Source organism: Myxocyprinus asiaticus, chromosome 14, assembly GCF_019703515.2.
Source record: "Myxocyprinus asiaticus isolate MX2 ecotype Aquarium Trade chromosome 14, UBuf_Myxa_2, whole genome shotgun sequence".
NCBI classification, from domain to species: Eukaryota; Metazoa; Chordata; class Actinopteri; order Cypriniformes; family Catostomidae; genus Myxocyprinus; species Myxocyprinus asiaticus.
Genome location: NC_059357.1, coordinates 16,521,791 through 16,548,536, shown reverse-complemented (window position 1 = coordinate 16,548,536; position 26,746 = coordinate 16,521,791). Strand labels below are relative to the sequence as shown.

The following is a 26,746-nucleotide window of genomic DNA, read 5'->3' as shown; positions in this document are numbered from 1 at the left end:
TGTTCTGTTTACAATAATAAACAGAGTTCTTAAGAATCTGCCTTCCTGTGACAGATTGAAACAACTGGTGTAATTGTCAATTACTCAAACTAGAACTGTTGTCAAGGGGGGCACCCAGGAGTGTTGTCCAGAACATTGTGACCATTCCCCCAACCCCAAAATAGAGGTTTTAGCTCTTTTATAATATTATTCATGTTGATTTATTGCAAATAGTTGTTTTGTGTGATGTCACCATTAGGGTGATCAGTGTCCCCTGCATTTTTGGTCAAGTTTGACCCTGTTGACTAATTCTCTTTGTACATGTGCAGGTATATATGCATTTCTTTGGAGAATTACATTTATTTAATGACTGACCTAGAATCAGTTATGATCTTTATTTGAGCTGTGCTATTGTTTGATAAAATTAAATAAATTCAATTAAAATTATTAACAACAGTAGAAACAACAATATTTAAATTGCAAATCTGAGTTAAGTCTACTTGCATCTAGTTAACTTAACCGAAATAGTTAAGTTAATTCTATATGAACATTAAGTTAATTGAACTTAAAAGGATAGTTTACCCAAAAATAAAAAATGATCTCATCATTTACTCACCCTTATGCCATCCCAGATGTGTATGACTTTCTTTCATCTGCAGAACACAGATTTTTAGAAGAATATCTCAGTTCTGTAGGTCCATACAATGCAAGTGAATGGGTACCAACATTTTCAAGCACCAAAATTCACACAAAAGCAGCATAAAAGTAATCCATAAGACTCCAGTGGTTAAATTCATGTCTTCAGAAGAGATATGGTGGGTGTGGGTGAGAAACAGATCAATTTTAAGTCAGTTTTTACCATAAACTATCCTCCCAACCCAATAGGTTGCAATATGCACTAAAAATACAAATCGGCAAAAACAAGTCATTTTTATTTGTATAGCGCCTTTCACAACACATATTGCTTTACAAAAAAACATGCATGAACAGAAAATGAAATCGTAATATCTATAAAGTCTTAGAGTTATCATTGTGTAGTTTGATTAAATATGACTATGAAGTGTGTATAAAAATGAGTAATTAAATAATAATTGTATTTAGAACTCCAGTGAGCAAGCCGAAGGTGCCTGTGGCAAGGAACACAAAACTCCATAAGATGTTGGTTAATGGAGAAAAATAACCTTGGGAGAAACCAGGCTCTCTGTGGGTGCCAGTTCCCCTCTGGCTAACAGCATGAATATAATGCCAATATTACTTGTGTGGTTGAAAATGAGTAAACTAAGTAAGTGTTAAGGGCCAGTGTTCAAACAAATATTTTGTAAGAACTGTAAGATTAATGACTAGTGTCTTTGAAGTTCATCCTGGATTAACTGCAGAAATTCATATAGATGCATTGACCTTTGTTAGTTGGCTGATGAAGGCATTTGTTGGCAATTTATTGATAGTCTATGAATTCAATTTTAAGAGTGTAGTCCATCATTAGACCAAGGTGATGCAGGCCAAGATCAGTGAGGTGCTTCGCAGTTCAACCGGCCGGTCTATCCTAAGTCCAAGTTCAGGCAGTGGCATATTAAGTATCCCTGTCTTATGGTTGGAGTTGGCATCAGTTCATCCTCTGAGGTCCATCGTAATAGACTGAAGTGATGTCTGGCTGGCACCGGCTGCATTTTGTCATCATCACTCAGAGACATATAGCAGTGCAGTCCGATATCAAGCAGGAATGGAGCTGGATCCAGACGGTTCTGGTGACTTCGGGATAGGAGTCCCGAGATTGAGACATGGAAACAAATAGAATAATATTAGCTTAGATGCCATTCCATTTTTTGCAGAGTTATAGATCATGATCAATGTTTCAGGTTCCGGCAGACCTAACTAAAGCAGCCTAATTGTGTGGTGAAGAATAAATTTGATGTATGTCTGGCTAAATAGATAAAAAGACTTAAACTCAGTGAGTGTCTGCGTCCCAAACAGTGTTAGGGAGACTATTCCATAGTTTAGGAGCCAAATAGGAAAAGGATCTAACTCCTTTTGTGGGTTTTGATATTCTAGGAACTATTAACAGGCCAGAATTTTACAATCGTTATGTACGTGATGGAATATAGCATGGTAGAAGATCACTTAAGTACTGTGGAGCTAGACCATTCAAACTTTGTATGTAATTAACAGAATTTTAAAAAGAATACGAAATTTAACAGGTAGCCAATGTAATAACGATAAAATTGGGCTAATATGATCACATTTCTTGGTTCTAGTCAGCACTCTGGCTGCTGCATTTTGAACCAATTGAAGTTTATTTATTGAACTTGCTGGACATCCTCCCAGTAATGCATTGCAATAATCTAGTCTTGAGGTCATGAATGCATGAATTAGTTTTTCGGCATCAGCAACAGACAGCATGTGTCATAACTTAGCAATGTTTCTTAGGTGGAAGAATGCTGTTCTACAAACATTGGAAATTTTATTTTCAAATCAAATGACATATTGGTATCAAATATAACACCTACATTCTTTGCTGTAGAAGACGATGTAACAGTACATCCATCAAAATTCAAATTATATTTTAGTGGCTTATTTTTAGAGGTTTTTGGTCCAATAACTAGTACCTCAGTTTTGTCGGAATTGAGTAGAGGGAATTTCTGGCCATTCAATCTTTGATTTCATTGATACACTCTGCTAATTTGGAGAATTGTGAAATTTCATCAGATTTCGAAGAAATATAAAGTTGGGTATAGTCGGCATAACAGTGGAAACTTATTCCATGATTGCTGATAATATCTCCCAGGGGAAGTATATATAAGGAGAAAAGCAGAGGCCCTAAAACTGATCCCTGTGGCACTCCATACTTAACTTTTGTTTGATTTGACAATTCCTCGTTTACACAGACAAAGTGGTAGCGGTCTGCTAAATAGGACCTAAACCATGCTAATGCAAGTCCACAAATGCCAAAATAAGTCTCTAGCCTATTCAAGAGAATATTGTGATCTATGGTGTCGAAGGCAGCACTAAGATCTAAAAGCATTTATTAGCAACTCTGATAAGTGAAGTTTCTGTACTGTGGTGTGGCCTAAATCCTGACTGAAATTGTTCATATATACTATTTCTCTGTAGAAATGAACATAATTGGGAGGACAACTTTTGTAGTATTTTAGACATAAAAGAGAGAATTGAAATCGGTCTATAATTAGCCAATTCTCCAGGATCAAGTTGTGGCTTCTTAATAAATGGTCTGATAACAGCCATTTTAAAGTTTCTTGGGTCATGTCCTTAGGATAGCGAGGAGTTTATAATATTAAGAAGAGGTTCTGAGATTACAGGGAATACCTCTTTTAAGAGCTTAGTTGGTATTGGATGTAACATACATGTTGTGGCTTTTCGTTTCGATAATTTTGTTAGATCTTCATGACCTATGACAGCGAAGGATTGAAGCTGCACGTGAGGAAAATTATGAGAGACTGTTTTCTGAGGTACTGTGACAGATGATTGCATAATTCCAATTTTATTTCTGATTATTTCAATTTTATCAGTAAAGAAATTCATAAAGTCATTTCTATGGTGCTGCGACGGAATATCTGGTTCAGTTGAAGCTTTATTCCTAACCAATTTAGCCACAGTACTGAATAAACATCTAGGATTGTTGTGGTTATTTCTATGAGTTTGCTAAAATTTTCTGAACTGGTAGCTTTTAGTGCCTATCTGTACCTACAGACACTATCCTTCCATGCACAGTGAAATACCTCTAATTTTGTATTACTCCACTTGCGCTCCATTTTCCGAGCTGCTCTCTTGAGAGCATGAGTGTGATCATTGTACCATGGTGCAGGGCTTTTTTGTTTAATTTTCTTTAATCGAAAGGGGGGTGACACTATCAAGAGTGCTAGCGAAGACTGTATTTATATTTTTCTGTTATTTCATCAAGTTCTTCTAGACTTTGGGGCTTACTGAGTGTATGAAATAGATCTGAAGATTTATTAGTATAGCTATCTTTAGTGGTCGAAAGAATTGTTCTACCTGAAAGATAGCATGGTGTAGATTGAGTAACATTAGCTGACTGCAGCATACAAGAGACAAGGTAATGATCTGAGATGTCATCGCCCTGTGGTAGAATTTCTATAGTATCAACATCAACCCCATATGACAAAATTAAATCTAGCGTATGATTATGGCGATGAGTTGGTCCTGTCACATTTTGTCTGACTCCAAGCGAGTTGAGAATATCAATAAATGCTAATCCCAATGTGTCATTTTCATTATCTATGTGAATGTTGAAATCACCAGCAATTAAAGCTCTCTATACAGTAACTACTAGATCTGATAGAATATTTGCAAATTCACCAAGGAAATCAGAATAAGGCCTGGGTGATCTATATACCGTAGCAAGGGCAAAAGACGACAGAGATTTTTTATTTATATCTGATGGTGTTACATTAAGCATTATTAGTTAAAAAGAATTAAACTTATATCCTGTCCTCTGAGTAACACCCTCATCACAGTAAACTGTAGCAACACCTTCTCCTCGACCCTTCAGACGAGGCTCATTTTTATAACAATAACCTGGGGGGTAGATTCATTTAAACTAATATATTCATCCAGTTTAAGACAGGTTTCAGTCAAACAGAGCATATCCAAACCATGATCTGTAATCATTTCATTTACAATTAGTGCTTTGGTTGAAAGAGAGCTAATGTTTATTAGCCCTATCTTTATGATGTTTATCTTCAAAATTGTTTTTGTTTGACAAACAAAGTTTGACCATAATCAGATTTTTTTCTAAATGATTTAGTGAGGGGTTTGTGTTTGGTAGTTCGTGGAACAGACACAGTCTCTATATGATATCTAGGTGACACAGTCTCTGTGTGTTTATGTGACCTGTGTGATGTCTCAAGGCAGCTAGCAGATGTTCAGAATAGCCAGTTTGTCTGCTTCTTGACCTGGGCCTCAGTTAGTCAAATACTATCACTATTAACACTATGAGCCAAATTACTAGAGAGGAGAGAGGCACCTTCCCAGGAGGGATGGAGTCCGTCTCTCTTTAGCAGGTCAGGTCTACTCCATAAACTCTTCCAATTGTCTATAAATCCTAAGAATGTGTAAGTGGAGATTGATAGTAAAAAGTACTTAAATATTGATCCATTTATCACGCACACCTATCACATTGCTTCTGCAGATATGGATTTAACCGCTGGAGTCATATGGATTACTTTTATGCTGCCTTTATGTGCTTTTTGGACCTTCAAAGTTCTGGTCTCCATTCACTTGCATTGTATGGACCTACAGAGCTGAGATATTCTTCTAAAAATCAATGTTTAGTGTTCTGCAGAAGAAAGAAAGTCATACACATCTGGGATGGCATGAGGGTGAGTAAATGGAAGAATTTTCATTTTTGGGTAAACTAAGTATTGGAGACGCTGCACTCAATTCAACTGAGGGAATGAGGTTACTCAATCAAATGAGTAGAGTCAACATATTAAGGTTTTCAGTGACATCAAAGATGTATTGGTCCTTCTACAATGCACAAGAATAATAATAAAAAAGCTTAGTTAGACATGCGACTACAGCTGCTTTCAGTTTCTTTTCACCTGATGCGTCGAGATTTGAAATTCATAATGTGGCACCAACAACAGCACTTCAGTACACAGTGAAAGTAATCATTTATTATATAGAGTGGATAACTGAACTACAATCAAACATGTCATTTTCAGGCTGTCACAAATATGCAGTTCCTAATAGTCTTCTATAAAAAAAAAAATAAATAAATAAATTTAAAAAAACCATACAAAACAGAATACTGATTCAGACACCCTGTTTGTCTCAAGACGTATTACTTATTTAACAAGAACAAAAACATGCTGATACAGACCATGAATTGTGCACTGTCTAAACATAGTCGATGCTAATAACAAGAATGCTGTTTGAGTGCTGAATGCCAAACTAAAAATAAATAGGTTGATGTAATATTTATATCCACAGTAGTGGGTGGAGCCTGAATCTGATCTCTGAGGTGATACTTGATGGGAACTTCATGGAGCACTCCATGTGGCACAGTGGCTTGGTTGTAGTTCAATCCCCTCGACTTGGACAGCCTGCGGAAACATAACACTTAGTGTGGATTTATTTCTGAGTATGAATCATGATCTAAAGACTGAACACTTACTGACTTATTCATGAGAGTGACTCTTTTATGAGCTGACCACTGCAACATCTTTTCTTGACTGCAGAGCACACACAAATTTCCCTTTATCAAAGGTTCTCGAGTGACCAAATTAATCAGCCAAATGACTCCTTCCCCACACAAGCTTTGGTTGGGAGTGGCAGTCATGTTTACTTTATTCCAGATACCCCTCGAAAACATCCATGTCAGTGTCCGTGTCATAGGGAATGGAGGCTGGGTCAGAAAGAACACCCAAATCCACCAGTGCCTGGTCCATATCCTCTGGTAAGAATACTATCCCCACATTAAGGACTATGTATTCCATTAAAAAGGCATAGTAGAGAATTAAGACGTTGACAAAAAACAGGCCGAGATAAAACATATATGGAAGCTCGTTGATTAACGATTCCACTGAATCGAACTGAGAGTAAATTGATTGTGTCATAGAACCCAAAACATATGATTGTGTCTCACTGAGCAGACAAACGCAGAGTGAACTGAATGCATTTGATCACACTGTTTAGTTTACAAGAGAGAGATCAGTGTGGAAGCATCGATCCATCCATTTCAATAATAACAGCAGTGATGCAGACAGCACTGGAAGTAGGTCTCCACAATAAAGCAAGTTCGCTGGTGAAAAGAAGCATGCTTAATATCAAGCACACGTCCCAAGGTCAGGAATCGCAGACATCTGCTACTGTAGCTTCTGTGGTATGTTCGTCAAGCAGACGGTGCGATCTGCGTTGAGTTTCCTTTGATGCTACGAACCAAACACGTCAACAATTGCAGACTTTGATAAATGTTCATTAAGAACGCATTGTGGCGTCAAACTCAACCTGATGTGTTGAGGACCAAATAAGAAACACACTCTTTCCGCTCCGTTGCTGTTGAAACGACATCAAATATCTGGTTGGCTAAAACATCCATCCTCCAAGACCCACCCGTTTTCTTTAACAGCTGAATATTGATGCTGTAGCATTTTACGATACAAAAATATCCTTTTAAAAAGTTGACGATTCAGAATAAACTCAGCGAAGCTTCGTAACACGTCGCTTACTGATGACTTCACCCAAACCGTTTCATTCGCACTGAATTCTGGGAAATTGAGTTCTTGATTGTCAGTGAAGTAATTCGAACTCACTTTAATCTCAACCTTACTAAACTACAAATCCCGCATCGAGTTGAAGTCTGGGCTGTCATGAACGTTAGATCGTCAGGTATGTTTTCATATGAGGATTCTCGGCCTTCACTGAGGCGGATATGGATCAATTCGCCTAGCTAATTTTGTTACAAAACATTCATATTGCGAAATAAAACCACAGGAAAACATGTTCGGACGCTCGAGGAGCTGGGTTGGAGGGCAGGGGAAGGCCAAAAACATTCACTCTTTGGACCATTTAAAGTAAGTTTTGCTGGTGTTTTTGCAGCTAGCGAGCTCGGCTCGTGCAGCTATTTATTAGCCTTATTAATTTAGTCAGTACTTGTCATTATCATCGAAAATTACTAAAAATGTCGTTGAAAACTGAAACAGTCTGGCTACTTTCGTAAGAATTTGTAATTGGCTGTTTATAGGAGCAAAACAGTAGTAGGTTGTGTCTCAAATCATAGTAAGCTGCCTACCAAAACAAACATTTTGTAACATTAGGGCATTTTTGTAAAATTTTGAGTGCTTTTGACGTCTTAAATGCAGTTATGCAATATGTCTTTTAAGGCACTTGATGTATTTTAGTATGCAGAGATGTATTTATGGTTGTTATGACATCGAATGCATCTGCTTGAAGTGATAAATTGTGGCAATAGTTTAATTGATTTCTGTTTAGATATATGTACCACGTTCTGACAAAGAACACAACAGTGACAGATCACAACAGAAACCTGCTGGTGGAAACTATTCGCACCATTACTGAGATTCTCATCTGGGGTGATCAGAATGACAGCTCTGTCTTTGAGTGAGTTTGGCCTTTCTTTCCATATTCCGCTTTAATGGTTGTTTTTAAGTATTGCAATGTTCCCACATGTTAAATAACTGCATATTTGATGTGCAAGATTATGTTTAAGTCATATTTTTTTCATGAACAACACAATCAATGCTCTCTTTGCAGCTTCTTTTTGGAGAAGAACATGTTTGCATTTTTCCTCAACATACTACGGCAGAAATCTGGCCGGTATGTGTGTGTCCAGCTTCTGCAAACGCTAAACATTCTCTTTGAGAACATAAGTCATGAAACCTCTCTCTGTGAGTATCATATAGACAAAGTTCAGTTACATGTTATGCATCGCATTTTTATTAAGTTTATAGTTTTATGATCTGAGCTTTAAATATGTTGTTACTTTTTTTCTAGATTACTTGCTCTCCAATAATCATGTTAATTCCATCATTGTGCATAAATTTGACTTCTCTGATGAGGAAATAATGGCCTACTATATATCCTTTTTGAAGACGTTGTCTCTGAAACTCAACAACCATACTGTGCACTTCTTCTACAATGAGGTAAGGTGCATTTGCTGGGGCGAGAATCAAGATATATATGGTGGTGTTGTTAGCTGCTAATGAGAGAATCAGTTTTAGTGAGTAATTTTCTGAAATGACAGTTGAGAACGGAAGAGGTCTGTTGATTGTGGGCTCCGATGCATTCTGTGTGTAACAGACTGTGTAGCACACTTCCAGGAAGAGATGGCATCTCACGGTGACTTTGTAGAACTGTGTTTCATGTGTTTTCATGCAGCTCAGTTCTTTGAGCAATTATGTTCTTTCATTTTGGATAACTGCAGGCCAACTTTAAGTTTGCAACTGTTTTTTTTAAGGGTTTGAAGGTAAAAAAGGAAAGCATAAAGATGTTTAAGGGCTCCTTTGTATAGGGGAAGTTATTGGTGTACTGTAAATGGATGTATTTATAGGCCATGTATTCTTTATTCCGTGGCACCTTTGATGGTTATTAATCATTGGTGTCAGGAATAGAGAGGGCCTGGGTGGAAGGATTTGCTTTGAGAGATCAGATGCTGCAATTTTCCATGATTCTCTTGCAGTGATTGAACATATGTTCTCTTACTGTTCAGTTGAGGTCATAGTTCATAGAGTTATGTAAACCAGTGAGTGCATGTTTTTTTTTTTATTATAAAGGGTTAGTTCACCCAAAAATGAACATTCTTTCATCATTTACTCACCCTCATGCCATCCCAGATGTGTTTGACTTTCTTTCTTCTGCAGAACACAAATGAATATTTTTAGAAGAATATCTCTGCTCTGTAGGTCTTTACAATGCAAGTGAATGGTGATCAGGCCTTTGAAGCCCCAAAATGCAGATAAAGTCAGTATAAAAGTAATCCGTACGTCTCCAGTGGTTTAATCAATGTCTTCTGAAGCGAACCAGTTGGTTTTGGGTGAGATCAAACCAAAATAAAACTCCTTTTTCACTGTACATCTTGACAGCAGTCTCCTTGGCGATCATGATTTCAAGCTCGATTACATTTCCTACAGCGCCATCTAGCACACTGCATATGCGTCAAGCGCTAAGAAGTGTAATTGAGCTTGAAATCATGATTATGCCTAGAGACTGCAATGGCAAGGTGTACAGTGAAAAAGGTGTTTAATTTTGGTTTGTTCTCACCCAAAACCAACTGGATCATTTCAGAAGACATCGATTTAACCACTGGAGTCAGATGTATTACTTTTATGCTGACTTTATCTCCTTTTTGGAGCTTCAAAGGCCTGATCACCATTCACTTACATTGTATGAACCTACAGAGCTGAGATATGCTTCTAAAAATCTTTGTTTGTTTTCAGCAGAAGAAAGTAAGTTATACACATCTTAGATGGCATGAGGGTGAGTAAATGATGAGAGAATTTTAATTTTTGGGTGAACTATCCCTTTAAGGCTAGCATTTGCATTAATATTGAACTATTATTTTAAGAAATCAGCAAAAATTGCTGAGTACAAAGGCCGTTCACACTGACAGCGATTTAATCTTCACTTTAGTCTATCAGAAGTCACAGAGTAACTGTAACGTAGGTGTTTGCCCTTACATTATTGATGGGCTGCACAACTAGCCATTGCTTTTTAAAATCACAAATGGGATGCATTGCTGTTAAAAATAAGATGACATTCTACAGTATTTGACAACAAGTATTATACATGTATGAACATTTTAGGGCTGTGAATTGATAAAAAAAATTTGTAACTAACTAATCGCACAGTTTTCTGTGATTAATCGTGGTACGTGGTACATTAAAACAAACATTAAAATTAGAGGTCAACCGATAGTGTGTTTTGCCGATAACTAAGGTGGGAAAACAGGCCGATAGCCGATTAATCAGCCAATAGTTGTTTAAATCTATAATATGAATGAACTTTCTACTCATTGTAAAATAGTGCTGAATTTTAAAGCAAAATTAACATGCCCCCATGCTGATTATTTTGTAACAGATTTGACATTGTGCTTTCCCTGGTTATTCTTCACTAAAGTAATCCCACACTGGTACTTTCTTCAAAGCCTTTGCCATTTGAAAATAAAACATTAATTAAAATATTACAGGTCAAATGTATTTGTTGTTCAGCAGTAACATAAAAAAAAACTGCCTTACAAAGCCAAATAGTGCTTCATCACTACTGATAATAATTTTATTTTATTGTCATATGAAATATATGAATGACGTACAAGCAATGGAAAGAGAAAAGGTGATAGAAATAAAATCAACTCAAGTCATAGTTTTAAATGTTATTTTAGAATGGCATGGTATATATCATGTACCCGTGTGCCCTCACATGAACACATTGTATATATTATATAACAATATGCCCTCTCATGAATATCAGACTTTTCTTTCAAATTTCAGATGTATATATTTAACCACGCTCTTACATTTCTTTTATACATAACTACGACATAATGCAGGAAGCTTGTACAGAAGTTTATTTTGTCAGAACTGAGAAAACTTTGTAGTCAAAAAAATATATAATGGAAAACGGGCTGTTTTTGTGCGCGTGCATTCACGCAATTTGTCTTCTCGCGCTTTGACTTCTGAAGTGATTGGCCAAGCAAAAGCAAAAACTCAGGCAGCATTTTCACATAAGGTTGGCATTAAATACTGATGATTTATTTAGTTATTTATTTTCTCTCCCGTTTTCTCCCCAATTTGGAATACCCAATTCCTAATGCACTCTAAGTCCTTGAGGTGGCATAGTGACTCGCCTCAATGCGGGTGGTGGAGGACGAATCTCAGTTGCCTCCGCGTCTGAGACCGTCAATCCACGCATCTTATCACGTGGCTTGTTGAGCGCATTACCGTGGAGACATAGTGCGTGTGGAGGGCCACGCTGTTCTCCACGGCATCCACGCACAACTCACCACGCGCCCCACCGAGAGCGAGAACCACAAACCACGTGATTCTACCCTCCCTAGCAAAGAGGCCAATTTGGTTGCTTAGGAGACCTGGTTGGAGTCACTCAGCACGCCTTGGATTCGAACTCGCGACTCCAGGGGTGGTAGTCGGCATCAATACTCGCTGAGCTACCCAGGACCCCTAACTACTGGTGATTAACTTATTTATCTACTTAGCAACAAAACCTCTTCATAATGCTCATGTTTATAACCTTCGAAACAGCGAAATAAGACGAAAGATAAGCAGTTTTCATGCTTTACTTTGTAACATTGTTTTAATCATTCGAAAAGCTAATGTTAGCATCCTTTCCGTCTTGTCGGCAAACCAGTTCTCCAGTGCAGCAGTTGGTTATAAACAAGTGAATTATCAAACCACCTACTATTAAATTTTGGTTGTCTTTATTTATTTGTTAGGCTGTACCATTGTTATCTGTACTAGAACCCTCCAGTGCCGGCCATGGAGGAATAAAACAATTAGGAAACCATCTGTGATGATTTTTTCCCAATAGTTCAAAAACGCATCTTTCGGTGCCAATTAATCGGTAAAACCGATATATCAGTCGACCTCTAATTAAACTAAAATCATAAATGTATTAACTATACTTTGAATTGGCAAGAAATTGGTTATTCATAATTTAATTATTGAAATATGTAGTCTACATGTTAAAATTTCCTTTTTTTTTTTTTTGCGGATAGTTAATTAGAAATATTTTTACATATATTAATCTTTGATTCAAGTATAAATGCCATAAAATCTGTCGACATGCTGTAATTAAAAGTTGGGAAAAATCTTCTGCCATTTTTACTTTTTTAAATATAGGATCAAAAGGGAAAATTCAGTTTAAATCAAGCTTTATTGGAAAGATAAACTTAATTGTTCATTGCCAATGCATTATTAGACAATATACATACAATATGAAACAAATTAAATGCTGAAGTTTAATTTGCTGAAGGTTAAAACCTCAAAACCATTATTTTCTCTGGCTGCCGTTCAGTCTCTGTCACGCACACGCTGGGTGTCCCAACCCTAGAAAATGCATATAAATGGCAATTGTGCCTGAAGTTCATGATGATGAACTATTGAATGAAATGAAGCAAATTAACTCATAATGGTGACAATTTCTGACACGTTTTTTCATGTACATGTTTTATGACATCCCTGCTTGAGGGCAGAGACAAATCACATAGCACATGTAAACATTTTATCACAATTCATATTTATTTCTCCTCTTTATTGCCTGCACTCAACTACAGCATCTCATATTAGATGGATCACGTACCCTCTAATGTCTTCACTCCCACTGCTAGTCGCCACAATGGATCCCTACTCATTTACATGAGGTGGAACTTTTCTGAACTTCGTTGTGTCGCTGAACACGCACAGATTGCATCACCAGTGGTCACTTGCATTGCATCAAATCCGCAACTCTCGTTGAAAATGAATTACTTCTGGACACTTTGTTGCTGCAAATCACTGCCAGAGTGAGAGAACGTCCCTTTACAATATAAACCAGTAATAAATTCAAACACTGCGTGATATAACTGCATGAGTTTATTGCAAATTTTGATTGCCAATTTATCAGCAAATAGCATTGCATTCAGGGACTTTTCTAAATGCTAGTTGTTGATGTTATAGTTTGCTGCTCTGGATACATCCTAGAATTAAACAGAATCCTAGAAACAGAATAATTTAAAACTATGAGCATCTTATTCAATTTCACTAGTTGCAGCTCTCCTCTCTCTGAGCTAATCCTCCTCAATGACGGTTTCGCTCTCTGTCTCCCATGCTTCCAGCACACTAATGACTTTGCCCTGTACACGGAGGCCATTAAGTTTTTCAACCACCCAGAGAGCATGGTCAGGATTGCAGTCAGGACTATCACACTCAATGTGTACAAAGGTGAGTAGATCCCTGACTCAGCTTCTGCAGCTGCCCCACATTCCTTTCTGCTGTCAATGACTCTCTCATGCCTCTGAAGCATGGGCATGCTGATGCTGCTCTCTGCCATCTGTGAGTAATGCACACTTACATTTAGTAATCACTGCGGCCTGCTGACTCTGCTCACATGCATAGGTGTACACATGGGTTTCATGGCTATGTTCATGTGTATTTTCGTTTAGGACAGAAATCAGAGGGCTTTTGCTGATCTGTTTCCAAGCTGTTCTCTGGCTTGAGCTTGTACCTAAATACTACTTGAATAAGAGTTCTTAAAATTTCCAAATATCTACTTGACGCTTGAATCGTGGTTCGTCCTATAGCTAATCAATCAGTCCTTGTAGAGATATGAGTACCGTTTGTTGATTTGTATTTTTTAGGGCAAACTACCACTGGTGCAATGTGCAAAAGTGGCCCCAAGAAGTATTTGGACACTTAAGGCCCGGGATACTTCATACAAAATCGAAGAACGAATGAGTGCAACATCATTTCGAACAAAATCTAGCCAAAACGAATGTGTTTTTGAGTTTGTTTCGGTGGTTCGTAACAGCTCGCCAGCCCAAACTTTCAGGAAAATGTCGTACCAGTTGCTTAACACCTTACTGCTATTGGTCCATTTCATCGGTAGGTATGACCTGGAGCTCCACCTACTTGAGTGGCCAACCGCTCATTGTGGTTACATACATTGTTCAGTCAGTTAATGGGATAGTTCACCCAAAAATTCAAATTCTCTCATTATTTACTCACCCTCATGCCATCCCAGATGTGTATGGACTCAAGATGGCACCGAGTATGGCTGCTGCGTTGCGAGCTCCGACACAACACAGTAGTGTTTTGTTTATTTTGTTCACAATTCTTATGTTTTTTGTCTTGGATGTTGTCTGCCTTATTGTCTACAACAGACAAACACTTTTGGACATTGGTTCAGCAATTTCACACCGTAAACCGGACTTCACATTCCTCAATGCCGACCCACTGTTTACAAACACGCAAGCGGAGCCCTTTGTCTGGGCAGCACGGCCGCGGAAACGCAAAAGGAAAAGGGGAAACAGAGCCGGTGTTCTCATCAGAGTAAGATGCCGCACAAATCGACCCCCGCTACCCACTATTCTACTGGCAAATGTTCAGTCTCTGGATAACAAGCTCTGCGTGCTGAAAGCGCGGATCTCTTTCCAACGAGATACAAGGGACTGCTGCATTATCTGCCTTACGGAAACTTGGATGTCTGCGGAGATTCCAGACTCAGCCATTGAACCCGCGGGGTTCTCCATGCACCGAGCGGATAGAGCGAAAGACCTCTCAGATAAAAGCAGAGGAGGTGGTGTATGTTTTATGATCAACAAATCCTGGTGTGATCAGAGGAACGTACATTCTATCAAGTCTTTCTGCTCTCCTGATCTGGAATTTCTTACGCTTCTGTGTCAACCATTCTGGCTACCGAGGGAATTCACAGCGGCCATTATCTCAGCTGTGTACATCCCCCCACAAGCCGACACAGACCAGGCACTCAAGGAACTGTATGGGAGTATAAGTGAGCAGGAAACCGCGCACCCTGTGGCCGCGTTCATTGTGACTGTGGACTTTAATAAAGCCAGTTTAAAATCAGTCGCACCAAAATACCACCAGCACATTAGTTTCAACACACGAGGGGACTGGGTTTTGGACCATTGCTACTCTCCCTTCCGGGATGGCTACAAATCCCTCCCCTGCCCACCATTTGGCAAATCGGACAACTCTTCCATTCTGCTTCTGCCTGCTTACAGGCAGAAATTTAAACAGGAAGCACCCACCCTCAGAACGATCCAGTGCTGGTCGGACCAATCAGATTCTACGCTACAAGACTGTTTTGATCACACGGACTGGGAGATGTTCCGGTCCGCCTCTGATGATGACATCGAGCTTTACGCTGATAGTGTAATGTGTTTCACCAGAATGTGCGTAGAGGACGTGGTTCCGACCAGAACAATACGGATCTATCCGAATCAGAAACCTTGGATTAATAGCGATGTTCGCACGGCACTTAATGTGTGGACCTCCGCTTTTAATTCCGGGAACGCGGAGGAGCATAAACAAGCCAGATATGCCCTCCGAAAACTATCAGAACCGCAAAACGCCAGTACAGGAGCAAGATTGAAGGACAGTTTAACACAACCAACTCTAGAAGCATGTGGCAGGGAATTAACATCATCACAGACTTTAAAGGGAATAAAAACTCCGCCATGAACACCGCTGCCTATCTCCCGGATGAGCTAAATACTTTTTATGCTCGTTTCGAGGGAAATAACACCGCCCTCGCGGAGAGAGCTCTCGCGGCTGAAGCTACAGAGGTTAGTTCACTCTCCGTCTCTGTAGCGGATGTAACCCGATCCTTCCGACGGGTGAATATCCGCAAAGCCGTGGGCCCAGACGGCATTCCGGGCCGCGTCATCAGAGCGTGCGCGAACCAGCTGGCTGGTGTTTTTACGGACATTTTCAACCTTTCCCTCTCTTTGTCTGTAGTCCCCACATGCTTTAAAACATCCACCATTGTGCCTGTTCCAAAACAATCAAAAATAACTTGCTTAAATGACTGGCGTCCTGTTGTTCTGACCCCCATCATCAGCAAATGCTTTGAGATACTAATCAGAGATTACATCTGCTCTGTATTGCCTCTCTCTCTTGACCCGCTGCAGTTTGCTTACCGCAACAACCGCTCCACTGATGATGCCATTGCATCTACAATACACACTGCTCTCTCCCACCTGGAAAAAAAGAACACTTACGTGAGAGTGCTGTTTGTAGACTACAGCTCAGCATTCAACACCATAGTGCCCTCCAAGTTAGATGAGAAACTCCGGGCTCTGGGCTTAAACAGCTCGCTGTGCAGCTGGATCCTGGACTTCCTGTCAAGCAGACGCCAGGTGGTTAGAATAGGCAGCAACATCTCCTCATCATTGACCCTCAACACTGGAGCCCCACAGGGCTGTGTTCTCAGCCCACTCCTGTATTCCCTGTACACACATGACTGTGTGGCAACACATAGCTCCAATGCCATCATTAAGTTTGCTGATGACACGACGGTGGTAGGTCTGATCACTGACAATGATGAAACAGCCTACAGAGAGGAGGTGCACACTCTGACACACTGGTGTCAGGAGCACAACCTCTCCCTCGACGTCAGTAAGACAAAGGAGCTTGTGGTGAACTTCAGAAGAAAAGACAGAGAACACAGTCCCATCACCATCAATGGAGCACCAGTGGAGAGAGTCAGCAGCTTCGAGTTCCTGGGTGTCCACATCACTGAGGAACTCACATGGTCCATCCACACTGAAGTCGTTGTGAAGAAGGCTCATCAGCGCCTCTTCTTCCTGAGACGGCTGAGGAAGTTTGGAATGAACCGCCACATCCTCACATGGTTCTACACCTGCACTGTAGAGAGCATCCTGACTGGCTGCATCTCCGCCTGGTACGGCAATAGCACCGCCCACAACCGCAAAGCACTGCAAAGGGTGGTGCGAACTGCCAGACACATCATCGGAGGTGAGCTTCCCTCCCTCCAGGAAATATATACAAGGCGGTGTGTGAAAAAAGCTCGGAGGATCATCAGAGACTCCAGCCACCCGAGCCATGGGCTGTTCTCACTGCTACCATCAGGTAGGCGGTATCGCAGCATCAGGACCCGCACCAGCCGACTCCATGATAGCTTCTTCCCCCAAGCAATCAGACTTCTGAACTCTTGATCTCCCACGATCAAATACATCAGCACTGCACTTTATTACCCTTACTCTTATATCTCACACTGGACTGTCATAAATTATATTATTATTATATTATATTCTCTCTTAACAACTTACTATCAACCGACAGCCTGAATGTCAATACAGTACAATACTGTACATTCTATATATACTATATATACTTTTTTATATATTTTTATTTTTATTGAATAATGTGTATCTATATAGTGCGTATTGTATACTGTACAGTGTATGTTATTATTTGTATATTGTTGAGTGTAATTATGTGTATATCAGATGTTTAAATTGTGCTGTGTTAATTTGATGTTATTGCAAATTGGTACTGTCTCATCACTGTTACGACTGCTATGTTGATCGGAACTGCACCCAAGAATTTCACACACCATTGCACTTGTGTATATGGCTGTGTGACAATAAAGTGATTTGATTTGATTTGATTTGATTTGACTCCCTTTCTTCAGCAGAACACAAACAAAGATTTTTAGAAGAATATTTCAGCTCTGTACATCCTTACAATGTAAGTGAATGGTGACCAGACTTTTGTAGCTCCAAAAATCACATAAAGGAAACAAAAGTGATCCATATGACTCCAGTGGTTAAATCTATTTCTTCAGAACTGATATGATAGCTGTGGGTGAGAAACAGATCAAAATGTAAGTGCTTTTTTTCTCTAAATCTCCACCTTCACTTTCAGATGTAAAAATGAAAGTTGAGATTTAGAGTTAAAAAAAAAAAAAAACGATTTTTTTTTGTTTCTCACCCACAACTATCATTGCATTGTATGGACCTATAGAGCTGAAATATTCTTCTAAAAGTCTTTGTTTGTGTTCAGTAGAAGAAAGAAAGTCATATACATCTGAGATGACATGAGGGTGAGTAAATGATGAGAGAATTGTAATTTTTGGGTGAATTATCCCTTAAAGATCAGCCAACATGAACACACCGGCATGCACAGTTTTAGCGAGCTGGTGCAAACGACTTACATTTGTACGATTGTTCGCATAGAGACATTTTCTAAGATCATCTCATGTTATTTTTTTTTTTGTTTGTTTATTTGGTCTACAAAAGGAATCAAATCTTCTCAAATACTCTTAAGTGCTCATTCACTCTTTTATATGCTGCTTCACTCATGTGCGTCTGCAGCCGAAAGCCATTCACACATCTGTCTAAAGTGAGATCTGTATTCTGCCCATTTACACTCTTTTATACACCTATCTTTGCAGAGTGTCATCATAAATTACAAAAACAGTGTGTAACCGGCGCATATTATGGCCACGTATAGCGTGTTACCACATTAGCGCCATGAATGCAGAATGTAAACGTGACAAATTTCACATTATTTACTGCATATATATTACTTTAAAACAGCTTCTTTTACTGATCTCATATAAATTCTGCTCATAGAATGAGGCATATAGTCATTGATAACCAGTGCTGGGTAGTAAAGGATTACAAGTAATCTGAGTTATGTAATCAGATTGCAAAAATCGAATGCTTGTAATTGGATTACATTCCATTTTATAATGTGCGTAATCAGATTATAGTTACATTTTTGTGGATTACATAATGCGTGCATTCTTGATTACATCACCAATCAGCCAAAGACAATAACCAGTGTGTAATTTACTACTTATACTCCTACATTTTTAAAAGAGCGGTCTGTATTTTAAATTTGTATGTAACATCTAGCCATGTGTGCATGTAGCTATCAAAATTGATACACTGCATTGAAAGTGCTTAATACAATCCACAAAGACCCATAGGGCATTTGGTTAATGCACAAATAAATGCGAAACGATTTGTAATTGCACCCTGCATCAAAAATAATGTATTTCAAATAAGCCTTTGTCCACCTGTTCATAATTCTAGACACGCTTTTGTAAAAACATATGTAGCAAACAAACATTTAAGAGTTATTGGTCACATGCAACTTTGTACTTTTGCACCATGCAAATGCACTTCGGCCCATGCTTTAGGAATGCAGAAAAAGTGTCTGTCTTAGGTTAAGGCCACACCTTCTCATGAATAATTATGAGGAGGTACAGTTTGTACATCTTCTACATCATATCTGGAGACATTCTCTCATTATTGATTTCAAAGCTGGATAATAAATCCAATCCCTATTCCTAATTTCCTAAATAGCAATTATTTTAAAATTAAATATGCAAGCATGTTCAAATTGTCTTTTATCTTGAGAAACATACATTTTTATGACCCTTTAAGCACTTTTTTTTTTTTTTTACTCCACAGCTGAAAAATAAAACAAGTTTCCATTTGAGTTTGTTTAAAAATGTTTAATAAAAGGAGTGTTAATTGGTACTTGATGTATTTAAAATTTAATAAATAGATTTACATCAAAATAAGTAATCCGATTAAATGACCTAATAAGTGTAATATAAAAGATTATGAAATGGATTACAATTTAAATGGTATAATTTGTAATCAGTCCCCGATTACATTTCAGAAGTAATGTACCCAGCACTCTTTTTAACGTATTTTAATGACATATTAGTTCATGTTTTGTTCATGTAGTCTTGTGCATCCTAATATTTAAATGCTCATCTAAACTCCAGCGGCATGGCCAGAGTCTGAATGTTCACAAACAATATACTATTGAAAATGCATGAATGTCATTGCATTAGATAGCCATATAAAGCAAGTGACATGTGCAAACAAGTTATGCTGGATCTTTTCTCAGAATCATCTTCACTTTTCTGAGCCATTTTTGCGATTAATTGTAATCAGCTGGTCCCAAGCTTGTGATTTTAACACAATATTTTGTTTTATAACTTCAAACTTTACAAAAAAGCTTTTTGTGAAATATTTAGCTTGAAAAGTGCTTGTGCCATCTTTCTTTACAAATAAATGCCACATGGTTTGCTATTTAGTCAGTCTATATTTTCAATAATGCAATGACATTCATAAATGAAGTGTGGCTTAAGTGTCCAAAAAGCACATTTTTGGAGCCAGTGCACTTGCATAATATTACAGCAGATTACATACATAAATGCTATATAAATGCACTGAATGTATTGCAATTAAAATCCCTGATTTGGGTTGTATCCTCCCTCTTTGCTAATTAGCATGCTTTGGCAGCTTCAACTTCAACAAACAGTCATGATGTATGGTGTTTAGTTATTGGGAGTGTCACTGTTGTTGGGCTGTTCTTGGTTCCAGATTATCTTTTGTGCAGGTTTAGTTCCAGCCACTAGGTGGTGCTATGGTTTCATCTCTAGGCCTCTAAGCCCAAAGCTCCACTAGCTCAATCCCTTCATTTGGTTAACCCTTTGTCTGTTCTTCCCCTCTCCCTCTATGGTGACTCCTGTGTGCCTTATTCCAGTGTCATGTAAGTTGGTCAAATTAAGAACTTAACTGTTATTTGTACTTCTGTTATGCCACTTGTATCGCATGTTCTCTATATTTTTGTTGTAAACACCAGTTGCTTGTTTGTGTACAAAAAAGTTGTACAGTTCACACATTGAGAATATTTTCAATTTCACTTTGTTTTAACACTCTTTTTGGCTTTGGTGGTTTTGATTTTGTGAGTCATGTGTGTATTTTTAATTTTAAATAAAAAGCTATTTTTGATTAGTGAAAAGATGCTGGAGGCTCATTATCCTTTAACCAGGCCCATATATTCCGTTTAATTTTGTATTTGCATTTTAGTGCTCATAATCATAGATAGAGATCAACCTACAGTACATAACCCTCGATTCTTCAATTCACAGATTATTCCTAACCTCGCATGACAGAAAATTGATCCAACGGTTATCATAGAAATTTGGGGTGATGGTCTTTTTTTGACTTTGGCCAATAAACAACCAGGGGCCGGTTGCATAAAACTGTTTTAGACTAGTCTTACTAGTTAGTCGTCTAAAATGTTTGTCTTAATTTTTTCAGTCAGTTGCATAAAAACTTAGATCAGTCTAATTTAAGACCAAAATGTAAGACAGCACACCCCTAGGCTAACTTTTGTTTACATTCTATGTTGCCATGGAAAATAACTGTCAGCTGAGCCAGTGGGGGTTGCAGAGGGCTGAAAGGGGCTTGAGTTGAGACTTTGTAGAAGACTTTGACTTCAACGATGGTAACAAAATGTCATGTGTTTTTTATTATTTGGGTTAAAATCACAAAATTTTTTCATTAGAATCAATTGTGAAGCACTGTAGTCCTCTAATAAGCAAATATTTTCAGTGAATGAAAACTGTATCGAGCGTGCACTGTCGGCCATTTTTATAAAACTGTTCAGTGTCAGGTAGCTCAGTGGTAAAAGACACTGGCTACCACCCCTGGAGTTTGCTAGTTCGAATCCCAGGGCGTACTGAGTGACTCCAGCCAGGTCTCCTAAGACCCGGTTGCTAGGGAGGGTAGAGTCACATGGGGTAACCTCCTCGTGGTCGCTATAATGTGGTTTGTTCTTGGTGGGGCACGTGGTGAGTTGAGCGTGGATGCCGCGGTGGATGGCGTGAAGCCTCCACACGCGCTATGTCTCCGTGGCAACGCGCTCAACAAGCCACGTGATAAGATGCGCGGGTTGACTGTCTCAGACGCGGAGGCAACTGGGATTCATCCTCCGCCACCCGGGTTGAGGCGAATCACTACGTGACCACTAGGACTTAAAAGCAAATTGGGAATTGGGCATTCCAAATTGGGAGAAAAAAAAAACTGTTCAGTGTCTTACTTTTCCCACAGTGCAATGCAAATTAGACTGTCTTACTAAAGACAACTGTGAGCTTGTTTTATGCAACAGGCTTTCTATGGTATCTTTAGCTAGTCAAACTAATTGTTAGATGCAGTCTTAAGTTAATGGCTATATTTATGCAACCGGCCCCGGAATATCCTAGCAACCACATAGCAACATGTTGTGGAGACTTGCAAAGGAAAGTACCATTCACATTATCTTCTTAGAAAATATAGATATCTAGTTATATGTTCCTGTTACTATTTATTGCGATGTAAGCTCTTGTAAGTACTTTACAGAAACATTTGCAACATCTAATGCTCTCGGCATGCCTAGTTCAAGACTTGTTTATCACATAGGGTCAAAAATAGTCAAGATAGTCTTCTGTAGTGTCTCTTATTGCACAGGGAATGTCATTAGCCCTCCAACATCTGACCACTGACTGCACATTGCTCAGTAATTAACTGCTATGGCTTTTTGAGGAGCACTAGCCATCACAGTATCTGCTGCTGTTGAGTTATTATTAGAGATACTAAACCTCACAGTTCCTTTCCCATGTTACTGTGGCTGTTTTTTGACCCATCTATCTGTTTTCGAGTAACCTTGTTTACTTTTGTCATACCTTGTAGTGGACAACCAGCACATGCTGCACTACATCCGGGACAAAACGGCGGTGCCGTACTTTTCCAATTTGGTCTGGTTCATCGGCAGCCACGTCATCGAGCTGGACAAGTGTGTGCAGACTGATGAAGAGTAAGGACATTTGAAACACACATCTGAAGGTTACAGAATAGATCAAGTGACAGTTGGGATTCTTGTCAGAATTTGTTGACATTCTATGTGCAGTTCACCTCAATACCACTAGGTGTAACCATAGACCAGAGTTGGAATTGATACTATAACCATTTGAGTTCTTGTACATACAAAACATATACTGTATGGCCAGAACAAAAGTATGTGGACACCTGAACACCATACCCATATTTGCTTGTTGAACATTAAATTTCAAATTATAGACATTACTCCATCCCTTTGCAGCTATAACATCTTTCCACTTTCCACTAGATGTTGGAACATGAGCATCAGTGAGATCAGGCATTGATGTTGGGCTATGAGGTCTGGCTTGGAGTCTGTGGTCCAGTTTATCTCAAAGGTGTTCAGGTCTGGTCTTTGTGCAGGCCAGTCAATTTCTTCCACACTAGACTCCGTAAACCATTTACTTTTTTAGGGCCCTCTCCAAACCTTTGCGAAAAATTTGAAAACACACAGTTCACTAGAATATCATTGTATGCCGTGGCATAAAGATTGTCTTCACTGGAATTTCTGGAATATTCATACCTCTTAATTTCAAGGGTGTTCACACACTTCTGGCTATGTAGTGTATCTTACTTGTTAACACAATAAAGTTTTACCCTTATCACAACTCCCCCCACCCTCATCAGACATAAAAACAGAGGAAAACTAAGCGACCTGGTGGCTGAGCATCTGGACCACCTTCACTATCTGAATGACATACTCATCATCAACTGTGAGTTTCTCAATGACGTGCTGACCGACCACCTTCTCAACCGCCTGTTCCTGCCCTTGTATGTGTACTCTCTGGTCATCCAAGAGCAGGTGAGACCCTAGTCCTCTGCAGACAACTACACAGTCTCTGACATAGAGTCCAAGCCAAGTCTAAAATCTAAGGGGGTATTTACACTTGGGCATTTCATGCATTTTTAGTGATCGGATAGCTATCCGATCATAAAAACACCAGTTGTAAATGCCCTCCAAGATGGATTTGAGATGGATATAAATCCGACCACATGGTTTGAGATGCTTTACATTCAAAACTCGGTCAAATGTAAACACATCTGGCTGTTCAAGCTACATATATAAACTTTACTCCGCACAAACAGTGCAACGTCAGCATGGGTAAAATGTGAAACATAACAGCTGCTACCGAGCATTTACATAGGGCTTGCATAGCGCATTAAATAATACATAAATTAAGAAACAGATGCACGTTTTAGGAAAGAAAAAACATAATTTATTTAGTGCAGATCGCTGACAAAACAAAGTAAACACTGACAATGAGCTCAGCTGAAGTGAAAGACGCATCTTACCTATGACAAGCCACGAGTAGGAAAATAAACAGCATGCACACACACAGACACACACGTGCACTGGGCAAAGTCACTTGGCATAAAATAATAAATCACATCTTAAATAAATAAATCACACGCCCGATATTAGCATAATCCCGAAAATGAACTCTGTTTTATTTGATTGGCAGAGACACATTGATGTGGCCAAGTTTAAATGGAATATGCTTATTCAGCCAGATAGCATTCCGATCAGTAAAAATGCATAAAGTGACTAGTCTTTTGGTAACACTTTTGTATATGCTGTTGGTTACTTTTATAAACCATGTTGCAGGGTAATTCATTTATTTATTTTTAAATGTATTATTTCTAGGGATTTCCTTGTGAGCAAATGGCGGCATGTTTCACTGGAAAAAGTAACAGAGAGTGCATGAGAGGCTCTCTTGTATCTACACAGTTTCACAATATTTTCAGAAAGACAAGATTGTGTTGATTACAAGGATGTTTTCAAACCTGGCTCGTTTGGAGCCTTTGTTTCGGAACCTGGTGCATTTTCCCCCTTATTTTGGTTTGTTTAGGCATATATGAATGCTACAATCTCACTCGGATCCACTCAGAAACAATTGGTCCGAGACCACCTTTGATGAGGTAGTATCGGTCCGATTGGAAATATATGATATATATACAGTTGCGATCGAAATTATTCAAACCCCCCAAGACAGTATAGCAGGATTTCTTAAAAATACAGCCATGTTATAATTATTCACCCCCTACACAAGTAATTGTTTTAAAACAAAATTAAGTCATCAATCTGCAATTGCACTTATTTAAGTTTTAAAATGTAAGTTTAGCGTTGTAAGCAAAAATGTATTTCTATGCAAAAAATGCAATTAAAAATAAACTGTCTCAAAAGCTAATAGAGGAGATTATTTCATTATACAAGAAAGGTCATGGCTAAAAGTAAATTTCCAAGGCACTTCAATTTCCTATAGACAAAGTTGGCAGCACCATTCCGACATTTTTTAAATATGGTACAACAGCAACCTTCTTGGGGTGTGGAAGAAAGCAAAACTTCACCAAGGGAAATGTTGACTTGAATATTCAAGAAGTAATTAGGAAAGACCTGTGGAGTCCTGGAAGAAGGTTTTATAGATGTATGACACTAAACTGAAAATGAGTTTTAGACCCATGGGTCAGCAGTACGTCTGGAGTAAGATGTCAAGGTGATGACAAGAACGACACCATCCGTACAGTCAAGCATGGAGGTGGGTCAGTCCTGTTATGGGGTGTTTTGCAGCTGCAGGAAACGGCTATCCTGACTATGTGACTGACACCATGGATTCAGGCCATCAGGTATCAGGCCATTTTGGCATGAAAAATTTGATGCCTTCAGTGTGTAATTTGAAGCTCTGTGATCACTGAACTTTCCAGCAAGACAGTAACACCAAGGATACATCCAAGTTGTCCAAAATCTGGTTCAGGGATAGGTCGTGGAATGTCCTTAAATGGCCTTGTCAGTCCATCATTAAAATCCCATTGCAAACCTTTGTTGGGATTTCAAGGAAGCAGTGGCAGCACAGAAACCAAAGAATGTCAATGAGCTGGAAGCTTTTGCTCATGAGAAATGTGTAAAAATTCTAATAGAGAGGTGTCCGAAGCCTGAGAACACTTACCTGAAACATTTATTTGCTGTTATTAAGGATAAAGGATGCTCCAGAAATGATTGACTTTGGGGGTTGAATATTTTTTACATGACATTTGTGGAGAGAATTAGTTATTTTTTATTTTAAAATTTGGGTAAACTGAACTCTTTGTTCTCAAAATCACTCAAATGTGTATGAAAAACTTACTTTGACTGTTTACTGAGGTTTTAGTTGATGTGTTTTAATTCACAGCACCAGAATGTATTGCTGGTAAGTGGAGTTGAATAATTTTGATTGCAACTGTGTGTGTGTGTGTGTGTGTGTGTGTGTGTGTATGTATATATATATATATATATATATATATATATATATATATATATATATATATATATATATGCACATTACAGTACAGTGTTTTGCGAAACCTTTTTACATATATATATATATATATATATATATATATATATATATATATACAGTATATATATTCAGTACATTGACTGACAGTACAAATATTGATTATTATTCTTATCGTGTATTTATGACTCTTGAAATAATACGATTCAGTATATTGTAAAGTGGGTTTATAGAACAATTAACTTTATCATTTGAATGTCGTTCACATCCTCATTTAAATTAAGAGTGTGTATTCACTTTGATCTGTACAGAATAATAGAGCTGAGGCTTCAAATGTGCAATTCATTAGCAATGTGATAAGACACTAACTAACTGCATGCAAATATAAACATCAATTTAGCAGGAATTGTAAAACGCATAAAAGGAATTGCAATATGTATTGCGTTATAATCTGAGTCTAGTGTTAATGTCAGATGACTGGAGAGCAACTTCTGATTGGAACGCATTCTCTACCACGTGTCGACGTTTTGCCTGACCGTGACATAAAAATACTAACAGTTTGTAACAATTGACACATTTTTATCATTTTAACCAAAGTCAAAGACTTTGACTTTGATTCCTGGTGATATTATTAAGTAACCACTCGGTTTAGTCATTCTAAGTCCTCTTGTGCAACCAGATATGCACTGTGCCACATGATGAAAACATGATTTTCTTTCTTTTTTTTTTCAGTCAGAAGAGCGCAAGATCAACCCTCAGGTGTCACTCTACCTGCTGTCACAGGTACATCTCGTACACA

At 38.5% G+C, this 26,746-nt stretch overlaps 1 protein-coding gene across 4 annotated transcripts in view; it reads left to right on the top strand.

Moving 5' to 3' along the window:
- The first annotated feature begins 7,345 nt into the window (after positions 1-7,345).
- Positions 7,346-26,746, top strand: part of LOC127451245 (protein CLEC16A-like) — a 111,331-nt gene continuing 91,930 nt past the window's right edge. For 3 of the 4 annotated variants that reach the window (XM_051715776.1, XM_051715775.1, XM_051715778.1), the window contains exons 1-8: positions 7,346-7,529; positions 7,948-8,076; positions 8,230-8,363; positions 8,470-8,618; positions 13,301-13,406; positions 22,490-22,613; positions 23,303-23,477; positions 26,680-26,730. In XM_051715776.1, coding sequence (XP_051571736.1) covers positions 7,456-7,529; positions 7,948-8,076; positions 8,230-8,363; positions 8,470-8,618; positions 13,301-13,406; positions 22,490-22,613; positions 23,303-23,477; positions 26,680-26,730 — 942 coding nt within the window. In that variant the 5' untranslated portion in view covers positions 7,346-7,455. Of the gene's footprint in view, positions 7,530-7,947; positions 8,077-8,229; positions 8,364-8,469; positions 8,619-13,300; positions 13,407-20,544; positions 21,267-22,489; positions 22,614-23,302; positions 23,478-26,679; positions 26,731-26,746 lie in introns of those variants that run through there. The other variant, XM_051715779.1, reaches the window with a different exon arrangement.